General features: G+C 44.1%; 1 protein-coding gene across 3 annotated transcripts in view; it reads right to left on the reverse strand.

Annotated features, from left to right (window-relative positions):
* Positions 1 to 999: 999 nt before the first annotated feature.
* Positions 1,000 to 19,485, reverse strand: part of CAPN3 (calpain 3) — a 66,273-nt gene continuing 47,787 nt past the window's right edge. For all 3 annotated transcript variants that reach the window (XM_037900404.2, XM_037900406.2, XM_037900407.2), the window contains 5 exons: positions 17,384 to 17,452; positions 16,046 to 16,124; positions 12,501 to 12,617; positions 5,862 to 5,920; positions 1,000 to 3,104 (listed from right to left, as the gene is read on the reverse strand). In XM_037900404.2, the coding sequence (XP_037756332.1) occupies positions 3,078 to 3,104; positions 5,862 to 5,920; positions 12,501 to 12,617; positions 16,046 to 16,124; positions 17,384 to 17,452 (351 nt within the window). In that variant the 3' untranslated portion in view covers positions 1,000 to 3,077. The remainder of the gene's footprint in view (positions 3,105 to 5,861; positions 5,921 to 12,500; positions 12,618 to 16,045; positions 16,125 to 17,383; positions 17,453 to 19,485) is intronic.

The raw sequence follows: 19,485 nt of genomic DNA on the forward strand, positions 1-19,485 counted from the left end.
CGTAAATGGTCTTACAGCAGTTTGAACATAAAGGCCAACATTTTCAAACCTGGGTGCCTAAAGTTAGGTTTGTAACTAGATAGGCTCCTACATATTTTTTTCCAGTGGTGCTGAATGGTAAAATTCAGACCCTGAGAAGCAATCATTTGTCATTTAGAAGCATGAAAAACAAACTTAAATGAGACTAACTGCATTGCGTGGAAACTGCATCAAAAAGACCCAAACAAACCAGTCTTTGAATGCCATGGTAGAGGTGTATTGGCTAAATGATGTGGAGAAATCATTCATGCCCATAAAAATCAGACTGATCTCCAGAAGCCCCTAAACACACATTCCTCCAACATGCACATCTTTTTGCTCTTGCATATTGTGGCACTATTATTTTGAGAATCCTGCTATATCAAGGCAGCATGTGGCGCAATAAGGAGTGTGACTGCCTGAAACATGCCTGGCTTAATATCTAGTTATTTAGAGTCTCTAATTTCTTCTTAGGAGTAATTCTACGGGAGTAAATTGCTTGCATGGCACATCTCAGTATTATTTTCATAACTTAAAATATTTTTCAGTGTCTGAGAATATCAGAAGCTTAACCCCCTCCCCCCCCCCCCCCCCCCCCCCCGAACCTTTGCCATGGTTGAATGCACACCAAATTTTTGGGCTAATTCTATTAAAATGTTCTGGTGGCTCTGTTCCGCTGTATCCAAGAGTTCATGATTTGTTCATGAATGCTGATACCACATCATATAAACAGACTGTAATCATGACAGAGCCTAATGTCTTTGTTTTTCTCTGTATTTGCTCCATCTATGTGTTCTGGAGACTTTATATGTTGATTTTAAAGGGTTAATTTACAGATGCCTTTAAGTCAGAGGGAAATCAATATAAAAACCCAACACCTTTGTCATATAAGTAGCCTCAAGGCATCCTGTGTACAGCATAATTAAGCACTTTCCAGTCTTTCATTTTGCCTCTTCATTCCTGCAAAAAAGACAACGAATCAAACCACAAGCACAAGTATTTATTAGAGTGCATAAGTTAGAACTCTTTTAGATCTGAATTGCACCAAATTCTTTTTTTCCCAAAATAGTCACATTGAATGAAGACGCCTAGGAACCTCTTAGTTTATAAATGGACTTGGAGTCACCTTCCAAGATCAACAAAGGGTAAAAGTGGGTTTTAGGGTTGCAAAGAAGTAGTTTCTCTTTTTAAATCTCCATCTTGGGCATACTGTCAATCACAGAAGCCTCCCACTTAGCTGATTCCAGTAGTAGCTATGCACATAGCTAATCCTAATGTTTTTGGCCTTTCATCTCTTTGGAGAAAGGAGTTTGAGGTTTCTGATAAGCTTGCTTTTTCTCTGTTTAACTTAAACCCACAAGCCAATGCAAATGGGGGGCAGTGGGGGACACACCTCAAGACAACAGAGTAAGTTGATGCTAAGTAATTGACAAATTGCCCTTTTAAAAAGAGCTTCAAATCATGGAAGCTCCTTTCCATCTGACAACTCAGTGCTGAGACTAAGGCTGCTTTATAAACTGTAGTATAGATCCAAAGCTAACGCTCTAGGCCGGTATGAGGAACAAACAGTTGATACTGTAGAGTTCTAGATTAATACTAGTATGTCAGATAAAACTTACATTCACAGACTGACTTTTGTAAAAACAACGTTGAGACTGTAAAAGACCAGAAGTTGCTTGAATTAAAGTGCAGTTTTGTAAGCTTAAAAGCTGAAGGGTGCAGTTTCCATGTGAGACGGGAGCTAGGCAAACTTGCAATTAGTTGCTGGACTCAGTTCCACTGATAGCGTTATCTCAGGCTGTTGAGGAAGGGTTTGAAATAATACAATGGTACACAATGGGGCAATGTATAAAATAACAGGAAGTACTCCCTTGTTTGTGGAGTAGAAGGGTGTGTCTGTTCTAGAGAGTTGTAAGGCATCTTAGTCATAAATCACAAGGTATTTACAGGTGAGATTTTCAGAAGAGACTAAGGGAGTTAGTCACTCAGTTCCCATTGAAAATGGAGGGGAGTTAAACTCCATATTTTGTTGGTGCCTCATTTAATTGTCTTGTTTTCACACAAGGTACATCTACACTTCCAAAAAAAAAAAAGGGGGGGGGGGGCAGGGAGAATGTGGTGTTAACCTGGATTATCTACATGGGTTAAAATAGCAGTGAAGACACAGCAATGCACCTTTTAACGCAGGTTAGCAGCTGGAGTTCAGCCCCAGGCTGCCCCACTGCCTTGAATTTGAGCTGCTAACTCAAGTTAAAAGCCACACTGCAGTGTCTTCACTGCTGTTTTAACCCATGTAGATCGTCCAGGTTAAGAACACATTTATTCACATTCTATTGCATTGTAGACATATCCATAATGTCTTCATTACTTATGTTCTTGTACAACATCAACACTGGCCCACTGAGACATATGAAAAATACTAGATGGTTCAGCACATGAAAAAACCAGGATGAGTGTGATTTATGGTTGAGTACACTGTTGTGAAGAAGCAGCCCTAGCAATACTGAAACCACAGTTAGAACAGAGGAACTGAAGAGTGAGAAGATGGCAGTGGTGCCTATGAGTCACAGTTTAGCTACAGCTGTTGTCCTGCATAAGGACTAACTGTTGATTTGGAATTATAGCTATGGAGAGGTAGGGAAAATATTTTCCATATGCCAGTGTAGTATTGGAAAGGCATGTGCATTGTGTGGGGAGTGACTGAGGGTAACCTTACCATGCCATTGATGACCAAAGGTCAGCATTTTTAAGTTAAACCTTTGTTGCAAAACTAAAATGCCAGGGAGGCATTAATATATTAGTTTTTAGGTAGTGAGTCCAGTCACTTTGCTAAAGGGTATGGCCACCTATTTTTATATTGTGCCTTCTTCGAGTTCAGCATTGGAACGTGCAAGTTGCCTTGGGTAACCATTGTTCTTTGCTCTGTGGCTCCTAGCAGGGGAGGCAGCTGTGTTGGGAAGTCCTTCATATTCTGAGGTAAACGTGGCTGGTTGCTTCCAACAGAAATCCTGAGCGTTGTGGGCAGTGTTCATGCACAAGGGAAGGGAGGCCAGGTTGATTTAAGCATACATGGTGAGCTGCAGCCACTGAAAGAAGAGTGAAAGTTAAATAGCAACAGAAGTGATTTCAACGTGACTGGAGAACAATAGACCATTGCCATTCTCATCATTCACACAACAAAACTCAGAACTGATGATTCTTCAGTTACTGCCAGGTCTTGTTTCTATGAACTGTAACATGAAACTGCTCAGAGATACCCCCACATTTTAAAATAAGAATTTCAATGATTATGACTTTGGCATGGTCTGCAGAATATCTCTCGTGATTGGTGGTGATTATAGCCTAGTTCCTCCCCACACCAAGATTCACTCTCAGCAATTGCCCTTTCATGGGTATGGCCCTCTCCTGACTCTGCCCCACTAGCCAGCCATATAATAATGTTCAGATAGTTCATCATTGCACATAGTTGAAGTAGCCCCCATCCTTTCACTTTTTATCCACATGTCTGCTGTTCCTTTGGGACTGGCTGCTTTTCCCCCATGTGGTGTTCCCAAGGCCAGCTGCTTATATGGAATTGCAACAAGAATTTTGTGATGTAAATGCACAGATGGGAAGGCAAAGGAGTTAACTGGTTTTCTGGCTCCCTGACAACAGCTGAATTTCTAGCAGTGTGGACAGGGATTTGGTAACTCCCCCTGCCGTTCTCTCTCTCTCTCTCTCTCTCACACACACACCACCACCACCACCACCACCACCCCCCCTCCCAAAAATGCCAATTTGAGGTGAGGAGAGCATTCTTTGGAGCCTGACTCCTTCCCCTAAACATGCCCTGTGATAGCAAGCACTTCTAGAAGGGCTCATAAATACATGAATTCCAAATAATAGTGGGACTAGATTTAGGCCCATGCCATAGAGAATCATGCTTATATCTGGCCCATTTGGCTGGACCCTCATCACATAGCAGTTTCTGATCCCCACTAGGCCCATCTGTCTCCCCAGGAACCCAAAAGAGAGGAAGACAAATGCATTTTCGATGGTTCTATGGTGATATCAAGACTGGGAATGAGAGATTACAGTTGCACACAGTATGCTAGTGACTTCCAAAACCAAGAGTAGAGTGCATCCCCCACCTCCTTCCCCTCACAATTTAAATCAAAAACAGGGTTATAAAATGAAGTAGTGTAAATGGGATATAGTTATAGGTAGGTAGCAGCTTTCAACCCCAAAATAATTCATAAAAGGTATAGAAGACAGCTGGAGCCACTAAAATGCAGCCATTCCTGGAGTTGGAGGATAGCCGCCTGCTAACACTCACTACATCACCATGGAGAGGATGTTGGCTAAGGAGGTTCTTTCCGACTGTGGGGCCTATTTCCGGTCCTCCCTCCGTTCATGCATCCGGGCGGAGTTCCTCTGGGCAGCGTCCGCTGGCTCCCTTGACACCTTCAAGGAGCAGTGGGCGCTGTCCGGGGTTCTCTGCTTGTGTCCCCCTTCGGTTCCCTTTGTTTGACCCTTTGACCTTCACACCTGCCCAGTTAAATTTTTGGTTGTCCCCCATAATTATTTGAGTTCCTAGACCTTGTGGATCCTCCCCTAAGGCAGGGGGAGGGTCTTTTAACAATGGGCAGGCTTGTGCCCTCCTGCTTCCTGGTACCCAATAGGAACGCTCACTATGTTATGCAGCATTGTGGGCAGTGGCAATGGTCTGAATTTTGTCCCATGCTACTTGCTCAAACACCTCTCTTAATGCAAAGTCTCAGTGGATCCCTATTTTTTTTTTTTTTAATCTTACCCAAATGACTTGCATGGAGTAAGAACGCATGGACCTCACTTTACATACCATTAAAGGATGAAGGGCTAAATTCACCCTGCCGCCACCTGAGACAGTAATTATTGGGAGTCTATGTGTTTCAAGCCAGAAGCTTAAACTGAAACCATGCTTTCAGGCAGGCTCTTAAAAGTCCTTAGAGTAACTGCACTATAACTTTTTTTGGCCTACTCTACATAAAGGTGGTGTGAAGCTAACAGTTAACTGTCCCGGGATAAAATAAAACTTAAGGCTGTTTAAATGTATACACTTAGATGAAGAAGAGCTGCCATAGGCAAAGTTTCTCTGCCACATTTTTTTCTTCTGTATCTAGTTAAATCCTTGATAGGGTCTAACCTTTCATTTTGCCTCCACTCCAGGGTATACACTGTAGAAAGATATATCAGAGCTTTGTAACCATAGTACAATAAGCCTCACCTGAGATGTAAGGTGATAAACATTGCAGGTTTAGCCACCTTTCTCACCCTTCCTTGTTCCTTGGATATATTTCCATTTTCTCTCCAAGTCATTTAAGACAGTGGACGCATATTAAACTATGGAACACCGAGCCTGTCAGCTGAACTTTTTAAAAGTACATATGCCATAAAGGTGAGGGCTTATTTGAGAACTAGGGAGAGGCACTACCTTAGGGTAGGAGTAGGAGATTATTGTCCAAAATATTTTAAATGGTGTTTTTAGTTTTAAATTGTTTCATAAATTTCTAAAGTTCTTGGATGCACTTTAAATGACAAATTGTAAGAGATTTGGGTTGCAATCTGATTGTCTAATTTAGCTTATCCATCGAATGGTTTTATATTGCCATACGTCACTGTGTATCTGAGCATCTTCCAAATAAAATTGATAGCAGTAGCAAACTCTCTAGCAGACGTTATGGAGTCTCTTATCTTACCATTTAGACAGTAATGCCAGCTTAACTCTGACAAGACTCCCTTAAGCGTAAGGGTGACAAAGAATAAGAACAAAATTGATCAACCTGACCATAACCCAAGAAAAATACCTGAGTAAAATTATTTACCTCCAAGACGTTGAGTTTAATGATACCATCTCCATCTTTATCAAAGGCGTGGAATGCCCCTAAGGAAAGATAAATCAATACAAAGTACATACAATTACTATGGACAAAGTGAAGACCATCCTGTGTATAACAAACCAACTACAGTCCCAATCTGTTGTATAGAATTGTGCTGATAGTTATTCAGCTACTGGGCTTGTTAAGTGTCCCTGCTCTGTTGTTCCTCAGCTGCAGTCAACAAGGCACAGTTACTTATTTTCTTTTAGAGCACAAGCTTTCGTGAGCTACAGCTCACTTCATCGGGTGCATTCAGTGGAAAATACAGTGGGCAGATTTATATACATAGAGAACATGAAACAATGGGTGTTACCATACACACTGTAACCAGAGTGATCATTTAAGGTGACAGGTTTCAGAGTAGCAGACGTGTTAATCTGTATTCACAAAAAGAAAAGGAGGACTTGTGGCACCTTAGAGACTAACCAATTTATTTGAGCATAAGCTTTCGTGAGCTAACGCATCCGATGAAGTGAGCTGTAGCTCACGAAAGCTTATGCTCAAATAAATTGGTTAGTCTCTAAGGTGCCATGAGTCCCCCTTTTCTTTTCACTTAAGGTGAGCTATTACCAGCAGGAGAGCGGGGCAGGAGGTCGGGGGAAACTTTTGTAGTGATAATCAAGGTGGGCCATTTCTAACAGTTGACAAGAACGTCTGAGGAACAGTGGGGGGTAGAAGGGGGGAATAAACATGGGGAAATAGTTTACTTTGTGTAATGACCCATCCACTCCCAGTCTCTATTCAAGCCTAAGTTAATTGTATCCAGTTGCAAATTAATTCCAATTCAGCAGTCTCTTGTTGGAGTCTGTTTTTGAAGTTTTTTGTTGAAGAATTGCAACTTTTACGTCTGTAATCGAGTGACCAAAGAGATTGAAGTGTTCTCCGACTGGTTTTTGAATGTTATAATTCTTGACGTCCGATTTGTGTCCATTTATTCTTTTATGTAGAGACTGTCCAGTTTGACCAATGTACATGGCAGAGGGGCATGAATGCATCTGATGAAGTGAGCTGTAGCTCACGAAAGCTCAAATAAATTTGTTAGTCTCTAAGGTGCCACAAGTACTCCTTTTCTTTTTGCGAATACAGACTAACAAGGCTGCTACTCTGAAACCTGTCATTATGTAAGGCACTGAATTTAGCCGTATGGAGTGGAAATCTATCAACTTCATGAAAAAACTCATACAGATACAGACAGACATCATCTTCCTTTCCAAATGCAAACAGATGGACATCATACCAAAAGGACTGAAGGTAAAAAATCCATTATAACCTACATACCACACAGACTATGCTGACAGCTTGTGCCACACGCTCTCAAAGAAACTGCGGAATCACCTGATCAACATCCTCTACAGCAAACAGGGAAAGATTAAGAATGAGCTCTCAAAACTGGATACTCTCATAAAAAACCAACCTTCCACACAAACTTCCTCGTGGCTGGATTTTACTAAAACTAGACAAGCCATTTACAACACACACTTTCCTTTTTTTTTTGTAGAGAAGCACACTAAACTATCTAAACGCCACAAGGGGCCACAACAGTGGTTCCCTTAACCCACCCAGCAATATTGTTAATCTATCCAACTATACTCTTAGCCCAGCAGAAGAATCTGTCCTATTTCGGAGCCTCTCCTTCTGCCCCTCCACCCCCACAAACATGATGCAGTTCTGTGGTGACCTAGAATCCTATTTTCGATGTCTCCGACTCAAGGAATATTTCCAACACACCTCTGAACAGCATACTAACCCACAGAGACCTTCCTACCAAGACTACAAAAAGAAGGATTCTGGGTGGACTCCTCCTGAAGGTCGAAACAACAGACTGGACTTCTACATAGAGTGCTTCCGCCAACATGCACGGGGTGAAATTGTGGAAAAGCAGCATCACTTGCCCCATAACCTCAGCTGTGCAGAACACAATGCCATCCACAGCCTCAGAAACAACTCTGACATCATAATCAAAAAGGCTGACAAAGGAGGTGCTATCATCATCATGAATAGATCGGAATATGAACAAGAGGCTGCTGGGCAACTCTCCAACACCACTTTCTACAAGCCATAACCCTCCGATCCCACTGAGGGTTACCAAAAGAAACTACAGCATTTGCTCAAGAAACTCCCTGAAAAAGCACAAGAACAAATCCACACAGACACACCCCTGGAACCCTGACCTGAGGTATTCTATCTGCTAACCAAGATCCATAAACCTGGAAATCCTGGACGCCCCATCATCTCAGGCATTGACACCCTGACAGCAGGACTGTCTGGCTATGTAGGCTCCCTCCTCAGGCCCTATGCTACCAGCACTCCCAGCTATCTTCGAGACACCACTGACTTCCTGTGGAAACTACAATCCATTGGTGATCTTTCTGAAAACACCATCCTGGCCACTATGGATGTAGAAGCCCTCTACACCAACATTCCACACAAAGATGGACTACAAGCCGTCAGGAACAGTATCCCCGATAATGTCACGGCTAACCTGGTGGCTGAACTTTTGTGACTTTGTCCTCACCCATAACTATTTCACATTTGGGGACAATGTATACCTTCAAATCAGCGGCACTGCTATGGGTACCCACATGGCCCCACAGTATGCCAACATTTTTATGGCTGACTTAGAACAATACTTCCTCAGCTCTCGTCCCCTACTCTACTTGCACTACATTGATGACATCATCATCATCTGGACCCATGGAAAAGAAGCCCTTGAGGAATTCCACCATGATTTCAACAATTTCCATCCCACCATCAACCTCAGCCTGGACCAGTCCACACAAGAGATCCACCTCCTGGACACTACGGTGCTAATAAGCGATGGTCACATAAACACCAACCTATACCAGAAACCTACTGACTGCTATACTTACCTACATGCCTCCAGCTTTCATCCAGACCACACCACACGATCCATTGTCTACAGCCAAGCTCTAAGATACAACCGCATTTGCTCCAACCCCTCAGACAGAGACAAACACCTGCAAGATCTCTATCAAGCGTTCTTACAACTACAATACCCACCTGCTGAAGTGAAGAAACAGACTGACAGAGCCAGAAGAGTACCCAGAAGTTACCTACTACAGGACAGGCCCAACAAAGAAAATAACAGAACGCCACTAGCCGTCACCTTCAGCCCCCAACTAAAACCTCTCCAACGCATCATCAAGGATCTACAACCTATCCTGAAGGACGACCCATCACTCTCACAGATCTTGGGAAACAGGCCAGTCCTTGCTTACAGACAGCCCCCCAACCTGAAGCAAATACTCACCAGCAACCACACAACAGAACCACTAACCCAGGAACCTATCCTTGCAACAAAGCCCATTGCCAACTGTCTCCACATATCTATTCAGGGGACACCATCATAGGGCCTAATCACATCAGCCACACTATCAGAGGCTCGTTCACCTGCACATCTACCAATGTGATATATGCCATCATGTGCCAGCAATGCCCCTCTGCCATGTACATTGGTCAAACTGGACAGTCTCTATGTAAAAGAATAAATGGACACAAATCGACGTCAAGAATTATAACATTCAAAAACCAGTTGGAGAACACTTCAATCCCTTTGGTCACTCGATTACAGACGTAAAAGTTGCAATTCTTCAACAAAAAACTTCAAAAACAGACTCCAACAAGAGACTGCTGAATTGGAATTAATTTGCAACTGGATACAATTAACTTAGGCTTGAATAGAGACTAGGAGTGGAGTAAACTATTTCCCCATGTTTATTCCCCCCCTCCACCCCCCACGTTCTTGTCAACTGCTGGAAATGGCCCACCTTGATTATCACTACAAAAAGTGTCCCCCCTTCCCCGCCCCCCCGCTCTCCTGCTGGTAATAGCTCACCTTAAGTGATCACTCTGGCTACAGTGTGTATGGTAATACCCATTGTTTCATGTTCTCTATGTATATAAATCTCCCCACTGTATTTTCCACTGAATACATCCGATGATGTGAGCTGTAGCTCACGAAAGCTTATGCTCAAATAAATTTGTTAGAATCTAAGGTGCCACAAGTACTCCTTTTCTTTTTGTGAATACAGACTAACACGGCTGCTCCTCTGAAACCTGTTATTTTCTTTTGGGTTTATAAACTGTGCCTGTCATGTCATATAGTCCTTGAGCCCATATGTGAAATTATTAAAACAACACACTGACCTACCTCACATATAACCCCATAATCACATCCTCAAGTGAAACACTGAGATAATATATCAGCCTCACATGGCATACAACGGACTGAAATTGTCAGAGCAGTGAGGGAAGCAAAATGCATAGTTGAGGGCCCTCCTGCCTTTAGTAGCTGGATTCATACAGGGCCAGTTAGTTATAAGCAAGAATGACCATGCTATTGTGGCACGCAGGAGCGAGAGGAAATACCCAATAATAACGTACTCAAATAATATATGCAGCTGGAAAGAAAGAGAAGTGAAGATGCTGAAAAACTCTGCTCCCAATGGCTAATGATATTAAGCAGCTGCATTTCACTCCAGTTGTAGCTACCAAATAGCCTTCAATAGTAGCTTTATTTATGGGAATCTTACATTGCTGGAGCACTAATGAATAAGGTGACAATATTTCCCTATGCTGAATATGGGACACCTGGTAAAATTACTTGTATTCAAGTAAGTTCATGACAATGAGTCAGAACTATGCAGTATAAATGTTCAAATTAACATCAAGCTGACGGAACCCCAATTAAAAAGAAATACTGCATAGCTGAATTCTTCTTCTTTACCTTTTTATCTTTAAGGCTTTAGTGTTCACGGGGAAAGAGGTGACACACACACCCCTACTCTCCCCCCCCAACACACACATACCCATACCCTTCTCTCACACAGGGGCAGGGGGGTGGGGGTGACCGACCAACCAACCTGACCCTCCCTGTCTGGTGCTCTCCGCCCTCCATGCCTGGCTGGGGCCCTGGGACGGACCCGCCTCTCCCAGTACCTGGTGCTGTGTCTTCCTGAGGCAACATGTGGAAGGGGGGCAGATGGGGTCACATGCTTCCCCCCCAATTTCTGCCAGGGTTCACACCAGAATATGGCCAGCAGCAGCCTTTTGGCATTGTGTGGGATGGAAGGGACGGGAGCTGCTTCCAGCCATAGGGGAGGAGAGGAGGAAGGGATGACCTGGCCTGTGTCTTTGCAGAGCTCATCTCTTCCTCTCCCCTTTCCCCTGCCCCCCACCCGTGGCTGGAAGCAGTTTGTCCCTTCCTGCCCGCACAGTGTTGAAAGACAGCTAATACCTCCAGGCTGCTGCTGGCCACCGACATAACCCAGCTGCCTCCTGTCCCCCAGCTACAGGCAGGCACAAAGGGGTTAAGCCCTAAGGATGCATTGTGCTCCAGGGCCCAGGGAACCTGACTGCACGGGCATCAGCGAACCAGCCAGAGAGGTGCTCAGCAGGGGAGGGTGCCTAGGCGGTGGAGCAGCCCTGCGCTCCCTGGGGGCAGGACCCCGGGCAGTTGGGGGTGTGTGAAGAGGGTGCTAAGCCCCTGCCCGGGGGGGCTGCTGTGGAGCCAGCAGGTTCAGGGCGGGAACAGGCTGGAAATCGTTTCTCTCCCCCTCCTCCAGAGCTTAGCTGAGGGGCGGAGACTGGAGAATGCCCTGTGCCAGCACTGCATGGGGCATTGGCATATGCAGGGCTTGGCGCCTCCTGACCAGTGCCCTGGGCTGGAGGGTCTTGGGCTTTCCTGGGGCGCCACCCCAGCCAGAGGCACTGGGGGGAGGAAGGAGCCTGCTGGCCAGGCTGCTGGTGAGCTGAGTGCTCTAACCAAGGGTTGGTTCTCCTCACAGCACTGGGAGTGGGATGTGCCCTGCTGGGGTGGGAGGGATACAGAGGAGCAGTGGGGCTAGGGGGTGAAGAGGCAAAGCAGGGAGAGGACAGCGAGAGGAGGCATACGTAAAAGGCCGATGGGTGGGCAGCAGAGGCGACATGTAACCAGCTGCACCCTGGTGCCTGCCAGTACTTATCAGCTGCCGCGGCATGCAGCCAGCATTGGCTGGAAACGGGGCCCTGCTAGCCATGAGCTGCCATGCAGGGGGGGCTGCGCTGGTGGACCACCAGGGGAAGCAGCCGACCCCATGCACTGCAGCTTCGCCCCGCCACCAGCCTTGCACACCCACCCCCATTATCAGCCACTGAACCTCCCCCCTGGGCGGCTGGTGAGCAGGGATCTGACCAGCAGCAGGACCCACTGGTACTGATGGGTGGAGGCAGAAAATGCAGGACAATTTGCCTGTTTTTAAGAAAAAGTCAGGACACCTGCAGGAAGGCTTAAATAAGGGACTGTCCCTTTAAAAACGGGACATTTGGTCACCCTACTAATGAATATAAAACAGCTGCTGCTGTGAAGGAGCTTACAGAGCCTGAGACTCATAGCTTACAACATGAGAGAAGCACTGCAGAACAGAGGATGTTCATTACTGAAATCAACTAATTTTCTTAATGGTCACTGATATTAAGCTTTCAGCTGTGCTTTAGAGCACTTTTTGCCAGGGACGACCCAGGTGCTCCTGTGTGAGAGAGGGACAGCACACGAAGAAGTACAGTAAAAATTGGACAGGCACTTACTGAACATTCCTTCCAGTCGCACAAAGCAGCAGATAAAGCTGTCAAAGTCAATGTTCATGTTTCTGTCAGCATAGCGCATTGTAATGATGTCGTAGAGCTGCTTGTTGAGGCAGAATCCTGAGAAGGAAGAAAAACAGAAGACAGCTGTCCTTCAGCTCTTGGCACGGTTCTGGTACCAGACTGACACTGAGGAAAAGCTTTGTATGTAGTCATCAGTTCCTGGGCCTAAGCATATACCAAAGGTCCAAGCTGAGTGATCCAAGAAAAATAAAAATGCAGGAAGCTTTATTGTGTCAGGTTACTCTCTTAAAAGGAAACAACATTTTGAAATGACTGTTTGCAAGTGGCCAAAAGCGTGCTCATTACCTCCCATTATCACTGTGAAGAGAAGGTCCTTGCCACAAAGAGTTTAAAATCTAATTTAGATCTGATGAAATAAGGGGCTGGAGTAACAAAAACTCAGACAGGGATCAGTAAGGAAAGTAGGTGTTACAACAATAAACCTGTACAGTGGCAAAAAATAAATGACTAAAACATACAAACTCCAGCCTCAATATTACCCATCTACATACTGTATAGGAATGTGCAGTTAGTCAACCAGTGCAGCAGATTGGCTTATTAAAGGCATTTATATGAATCTGGGCATTGCTTGGGTCTGGTTACATGCATAGTCACACAGAATATGTGGGCTTTCAATATTAAGCATGGGTTTATAGTTTATTTTACATTTTATTCCTCTCCTAGTTTAGGAGAATTATTTAAAGAACAAAGAATATTATTTTAGGCTAATAATTTTACTAGCAAGAATGAGAAAACTGTAAAATGTACCGTATTCCTGCAGCATGTAAATCAAAACCCAGGTGTAGTTTGTTTTTATTTGTCCTTGGAAAACCAAAATTTGACGATTGAGGTTTTGCCAAAACCGAAATATAGCTGCCTGAGCAATGCACAAAATGTTGATGTAGAGACTTTACCAATGTCTTCACATTAAGGTTCATAACAAAGCTCATGAATTTCTGAATGATGAAATACTCTCCCTCCCTTAGCAGCAGTCACTGGTAATGGAATTTTTCAGGGCCAGTACAGTCTCTCTAGAAGCCGGTATGCTAATAAGTTTGGGAGAGATGAAGCAGCCACCTGGTCTGCAGGGTGAATGCTATTTAATTATGTTGCATACTTGGGGGTGGGCACGGACAGTACGGTTTTTTGAAGGGTACTTTCTTACTGAAGGGCAGGTGGAAATTGAAAGGTCCCCCATTATAAAGAAGAAACTAAAATAGACCCCCACCCCCCACCAAACTGGAACAGAGGCTTTGTGACTAAGGCACATGAGTGGGGGTCAAGAGATTTGGCTCAACTGTAGATTCTCTGTGTGACCTTGGGCCGATAACTGAACTGCTCTGTGACTCAGTTTCCATGTCTGTAAAGTGGGGATAATACTGTGCAGGTGGAAAAACTTTTAGTGTGCTTTAACTGTATTTGCACAATTTAAAAAATCCACAACAACTTCTATGAGGGTGAACCTTTACAGCCTGGCTGGAGAGTGGTGCCCTCCGCTAAGCAGCAGAAGCCCCACTTGCACTGGCTCCCGAGTCAGTGGGTATTCAGCACACCACAGGATGTGCGGCCTGAGGTTGCCACCTTCTCTTTCCCCTGCCCGTATACTCATACCCAGCGGAGGAGTTCTGCTGTTTGAGGTAAGTGCAACACTGCACCCCTGGGTGGTTTGTCAGAGCAGGGATAGAACCTGGGGCCTCAGCTTCTAAAAAGCATAGTCCTCCACTGTCTGAGCTAAAGGAGCCAGCTCCTAGCTGTGCCTGCAGCCACTGCTCCCTCAGGTTTTACATCCATGTGCGGAATGAATTTTATTATGTGCACCAATATGGAGGTGATGTGTGGCGGGGGTGGGGCCAAGGGGTTCAGAGTGGGCTCAGGGCTGGGGGTGTGGGCTCTGGGGTGGGGCTGGGGATGGGGAGTTTAGGGTGCAGGCTGCCCCAGGTCTGCGGCAGGGAGAGAGGACTGCCCCCAACCCTCTCTTGCCATGGCAGCCCTGGGGCCGGGGCTGGGGCCGGGACCGGGGCTGGGGCCAGGGGAGAGGCGCCTCTCCCTGCCGCAGCCCTGCACACCCCCTACCTCTCTTCTATCCAGTCCAGGCCCCTGCACGGCCCTTGATAGCCTGCTGTGAGGCCACACAGCTTAAAGGGAACGTAGCCTGCAACCAGCTCATCAACCTTTATATGACCCAGCCCCCATTGAGACGGACAGAATACCACACTGAGTGGATGAGGGTTATGGAAGTGGCCAGGCTTCATTTACTAAGGCTGGACAGCACTGATATAAGCAGTGAAAGGCTAAAGAGCAAACCATCTCCTCCCCTGATATAAAGCAGGTGGGAGATGCTGAGTTCCCCAATAACACTTCCCTACCTCACAGGGGCAGGGCTACCAAGTGTCATGCATCTTGCCACCCTGTCCCACCTAGGGTTGCCAACTCTCCAGGATTGTCCTGTAGTCTCCAGGAATTAAAGAATGATCTTTAATTAAAGATTATGTCACTTGATGAAACCTCCAGGAATATATCCAATTAAAATTAGCAACCCTAGTCCCACCTGTCTGCAGCTCAGCAGGCATCCCCTGTAATCAGCTGGGCTGTGAGCAAGCTGTAGGCAAAGAGCTACTATCATTCTTCCTGGTCACCAGGGGCCACTGTGGCTAGAAGCAGCCAGGTAACTTCTCTTATCTGTCAGTATCTGGCCAGCCAGGAGGGAACCCCAGGCCCAGACTCAGAGGAGGGGCAAGGGACTGTGGCAGCAATATCAGCAGGAGCAGGTAGGCAAGGGAAGGGAAGGGAAGGGGGATAAGAGGGGACAGAATGTGAGGGAAGGGGGTGAAGTGGACTAAATGGGGCAAGAACGGGGAGGGCTGAATAAGGGAGGCTGCTCCAGATTCCACCTACAACAACCCTCCCAGGCTACTCCAGGCTTGCTGTGTCAATGGCCCAGGAATGTCCCCCCACTGGCTCAGTAACGCCCACTGCTGCTCCTTGCCTCCTCCCTGCCCATGCTTGTGAGGTGTGTTAGGAACAGGTCCCCGCCTTCCTCACACCAGTTGCCACTAGTTGGCAGGAACCCTGGGGGAAATAGGTGACTTCCCACTCTTGAGAAATGTCACACATGGAGCTGCAAAAAGCTTGGTAGCTGTGCCAGGCAATTAATTAATGTTTGTAAAGCTCCCTGAGATCCTTGATGGAGAGTGCACAGGGAAGGCAAAATATTGTTTACCACTGAAAGGTAGAACTGGCTGAACAGAAGATTCAGTCTTTAAAACACAAAGTGTTTTCCTTGCAGCTTGGACATGTGAAAATTTGTCCAGGGCAACAGCTCAGTATCCAGGTTTTTCTAGGGCATATTCCTTTAAAAGGCTGCACTGTACTTCTCATTTTTGCTATATCGGTACAGGAAGGGTAGGAACAAGGGGAGAGCAAGAGAGCATGGATTTAGATGAATCCCTATCCAAAAATACAGGGCATTGAGTACTGTGCAATACCTGCATCTTTGACTGCATTACGCATCTCGTAACTGTTAATGGTGCCAGAATGATCTGTGTCATAATGTTTGAAAATTTTCTGGAAAAGAAAAAAATAAATATCAGGAATAAAGTTTGGTCATTTTGTAGAAAAACAAAGCTGATTGGGCCACTGAGTAGGGCTATGATTTTCACTCTAGTATCTAGGCTTCAAAAGCTAGACGAATTCCATACAGAGTAGAGTGGTGGGTCATTGAAGAATAATGATTGTCTGTGAAAGTTGTGTGTTCCATCCCACACACATTGAGGCAAGTGCGTATAAAGAATGGTGACACTGCAGTGCAGTTGTAAGGGGTGCTGCATTATTGTAGGGCTATCGCTCAAATGAGATGTTGTACCAAGGCCCTTCTTTCTTATATCTGTTGGCTGCCCAGTTAGAAATTGAAGATCCAGGGCCCTTTACAGAAAAAAGTTGGGAATAATCCCAGTGCCTTGGCTAATAGACCCTTTTGCTATATAAATCAGGTTGCAATTCCCAAGTCTCTGGGTGAGCCATCACAGAGTACATAATGATAATACAGTGATCATATAAGCAAATGTAACTGTCATCTAACTCAGTGGTTTTTCAACCCTAGGGGTCTGCAGACTATGTCTAAAATTTCCAAAGGGGTCCGCTCGTCCATTCAAAAAAATGTAGGGGTCCGCAAACGAAAAGAGGTTGAAAACCACTGATCTAACTCACTGCTTTGCAAACACTTTGGAATATCTAGCACATGAGAGGTGCTGAAAAAACTAACAAACCTATTTTGCTCAGTGCTGCATAACTCCAATTCCTCTGTAAACTGCATTGGCTGCCAGTAAACAATTCAGCACCTTAATTTTGATATATAGAAGCTATTTATAATCTAGACTTTAAACAGTTGATGAGTTGCCTTTTGCTCTATATTCACATCTTGTCAGGGACGGGTTGCCAGGTGGGTCTGCTCTTAGTCCCTGAATACTAGCAAGGAGGAGGATGCTGTGAGCTGTGTATTCCAATCAATTTATTTTATAATTATACGGTAAAAATGGGAAACTGAGCAATTTTTCAGTAAGTGTGCCGTGACACTTTTATATTTTTATGTCTGATTTTGTAAGCAAATAGTTTTTTAAATGACGTGAAACTTGGGGCACGCAAGAGAAATCAGACTCCTGAAAGGGGTACAATAGTCTGGAAAGGTTGAGAACCACTGTATTATACTGTGAGTAGATGCTTTGTGGGATTCAGAAAGAGAACTGTTTTGATAGAATAGTTATGTGAACATTGCCTCTATGGAAGAAGTACAGAATAAGAAAAACACAAGAAGTTCTCAACAATACCTGCCAGCTTTTCAGCTTATCCCAGAGGTGTCGAAACTCCTCTAAGTTTATTTTCCCTGAACCATCTGTCTGTGTTGTGAAAGTTCAGGTAAAAAAACAAATGTTTTAAGGGAAAGTTATCAAAACTCAGGTCAGAGTCCACTTCAAGAGAATATAAAATCTTATTTAGGATTTCCCTTATTATTAGAGGTGGGTGAATAGTACTGAAAAGTACTTTATGAACCCTTTTGTTAATTCTGAATTGCATTTAATTCCATGCTCATAAAATGTTGTCACTAGGTACAGAGCTCCTGCATTTGGTAGGAGAGGGGGTCCCTCCTGGAGATCTTTTAAAGTGTGTAGGATTGAGGTGTTCCAGTGCAGTGCTACTCAAAGTGGTGGTCCGCGGACATAGCCATCGGCTGCCGGTCTGCGCACACATTGGAAAAAAAAATTGCCGGTCCCCCACACCAGATAGCTTGAGAAGCACTGTTCCAGTGGTATCTTTTCAAATAGTTTCAAATGTGGAAATTTACACATGAAGTTGCCAATTTAACTTGCCAATTTAAGTTTCATCCTGAAGAATAAAGCTCCTTCTGTTTTATATTTTCCATCTCTCTTAAAAAATCCACCAAAACAACCTCAGAAATCCTATACAACATTCTATTAAGGTTGCATAGTTATGCACTCAAGTTGTATTTGCAAATTTCACTCTGTCCTTCTATGTATGTGGATAATAATCTTCTTTAATTACTTGATCACACATGATATATTGTGACAGGGTCGGGCCAGATGGCTATAGGAGAGTAATAGAAGGCAGATATATGAACTTTGTCACAATATCAAATACAACATATTATACAGTTTTTCTACCTAAAATGAATATGTACCATCTTGTAGTACTGTATATTATAGTGCATGCTCTGAGATTATCAAAATACTTTTATATAAAAAGTACACAGTAAGATGTACTTAACATATTACAAATTAAGGATAACAGAGAAATAGTGAAATTTTGCTGCATAAACTATAGTTACATTAGATATGATTTTTAAAGAAAAGATCTAATCTTTATGCTTCAGGACAAAAAGGTAACTAACGGCCAGGTTAGGAAGAAACTTCTGCAATGAGCTGGTTGTTGCATAATTGTCCACTCTGGAGTTTCTTCTGCTTTCAACTGAAGCATGTGATACTGGCCACTGTCAGGAAATAGGAATGTACAGAATATAAAGTATTGTTCTGCTTCCTTGTTATGTTATCTGATAAAACATGACCATGTAGATCATTGTTGCTACCACTGTTATATAATTGCAACAAATCTTGTACAAAGGTTGCCAAGTAAGGTATCTATGGAAAGGTTATCATTTGCTGAATATAATTATGCTATTTGTGTGCATGTATCATTTTTGTATTTGAAGTTATGAGCATTGGCTCTATACTGTAATTCAAATATGTTTGCTCCTGGGGTAATGCCCACAAGGTATTTAGCCTGCACATCTTGAAGGGACTATTCAAATTAAGTGGCTCATCAAGGAGCACTTAACTCACAATGGACCACGGGAGACACCTATCTACAGATAATGGACTTTCCTGCTATGAATAAGCGAAATTATGCAGGGACCTGTGATTTGCCCATGTGACTCCAAACTCCATCTTGCTACCTGTAATTTTCCACCAGCTGTGCTGAGGGCTTTGTTAGAAATAATGAATTTCTCTCCACATGGCAGAAGCTATAAAAAGCTCTGGAAACAGCTTTGCCTCTTTCCTGCTCAAGCCTCTGGACCATGGACTTATACTGATGGGAGCATTAAAACCAAGGGACTGAGGACCTTCCAATGAGTTGGAAGCAACCAGAGACATGACTTAAGACAGCAGTTTATTCCATCACTGCTACAAGCTTGAACCAAGAACTTTGCAATTATTGTATGTATTTGATTCCTTTAACCATTTTTATCTCTCACCTTTCTTTCTTTTTCTTTTTCATAAATAAACCTTTAGACTGTAGATAAAAAAGACTGGCAACAGTGTGATTTTTGGGTCAGATATGAGTTATATATTGACCTGACTATGTGGCTGGTCCTTTGGGATCAGAAGAACTCTTTTATTTGATTAAATTGGTTTTA

Source organism: Chelonia mydas, chromosome 6 (assembly GCF_015237465.2).
Source record: "Chelonia mydas isolate rCheMyd1 chromosome 6, rCheMyd1.pri.v2, whole genome shotgun sequence".
In the NCBI taxonomy this organism is placed as follows: Eukaryota; Metazoa; Chordata; order Testudines; family Cheloniidae; genus Chelonia; species Chelonia mydas.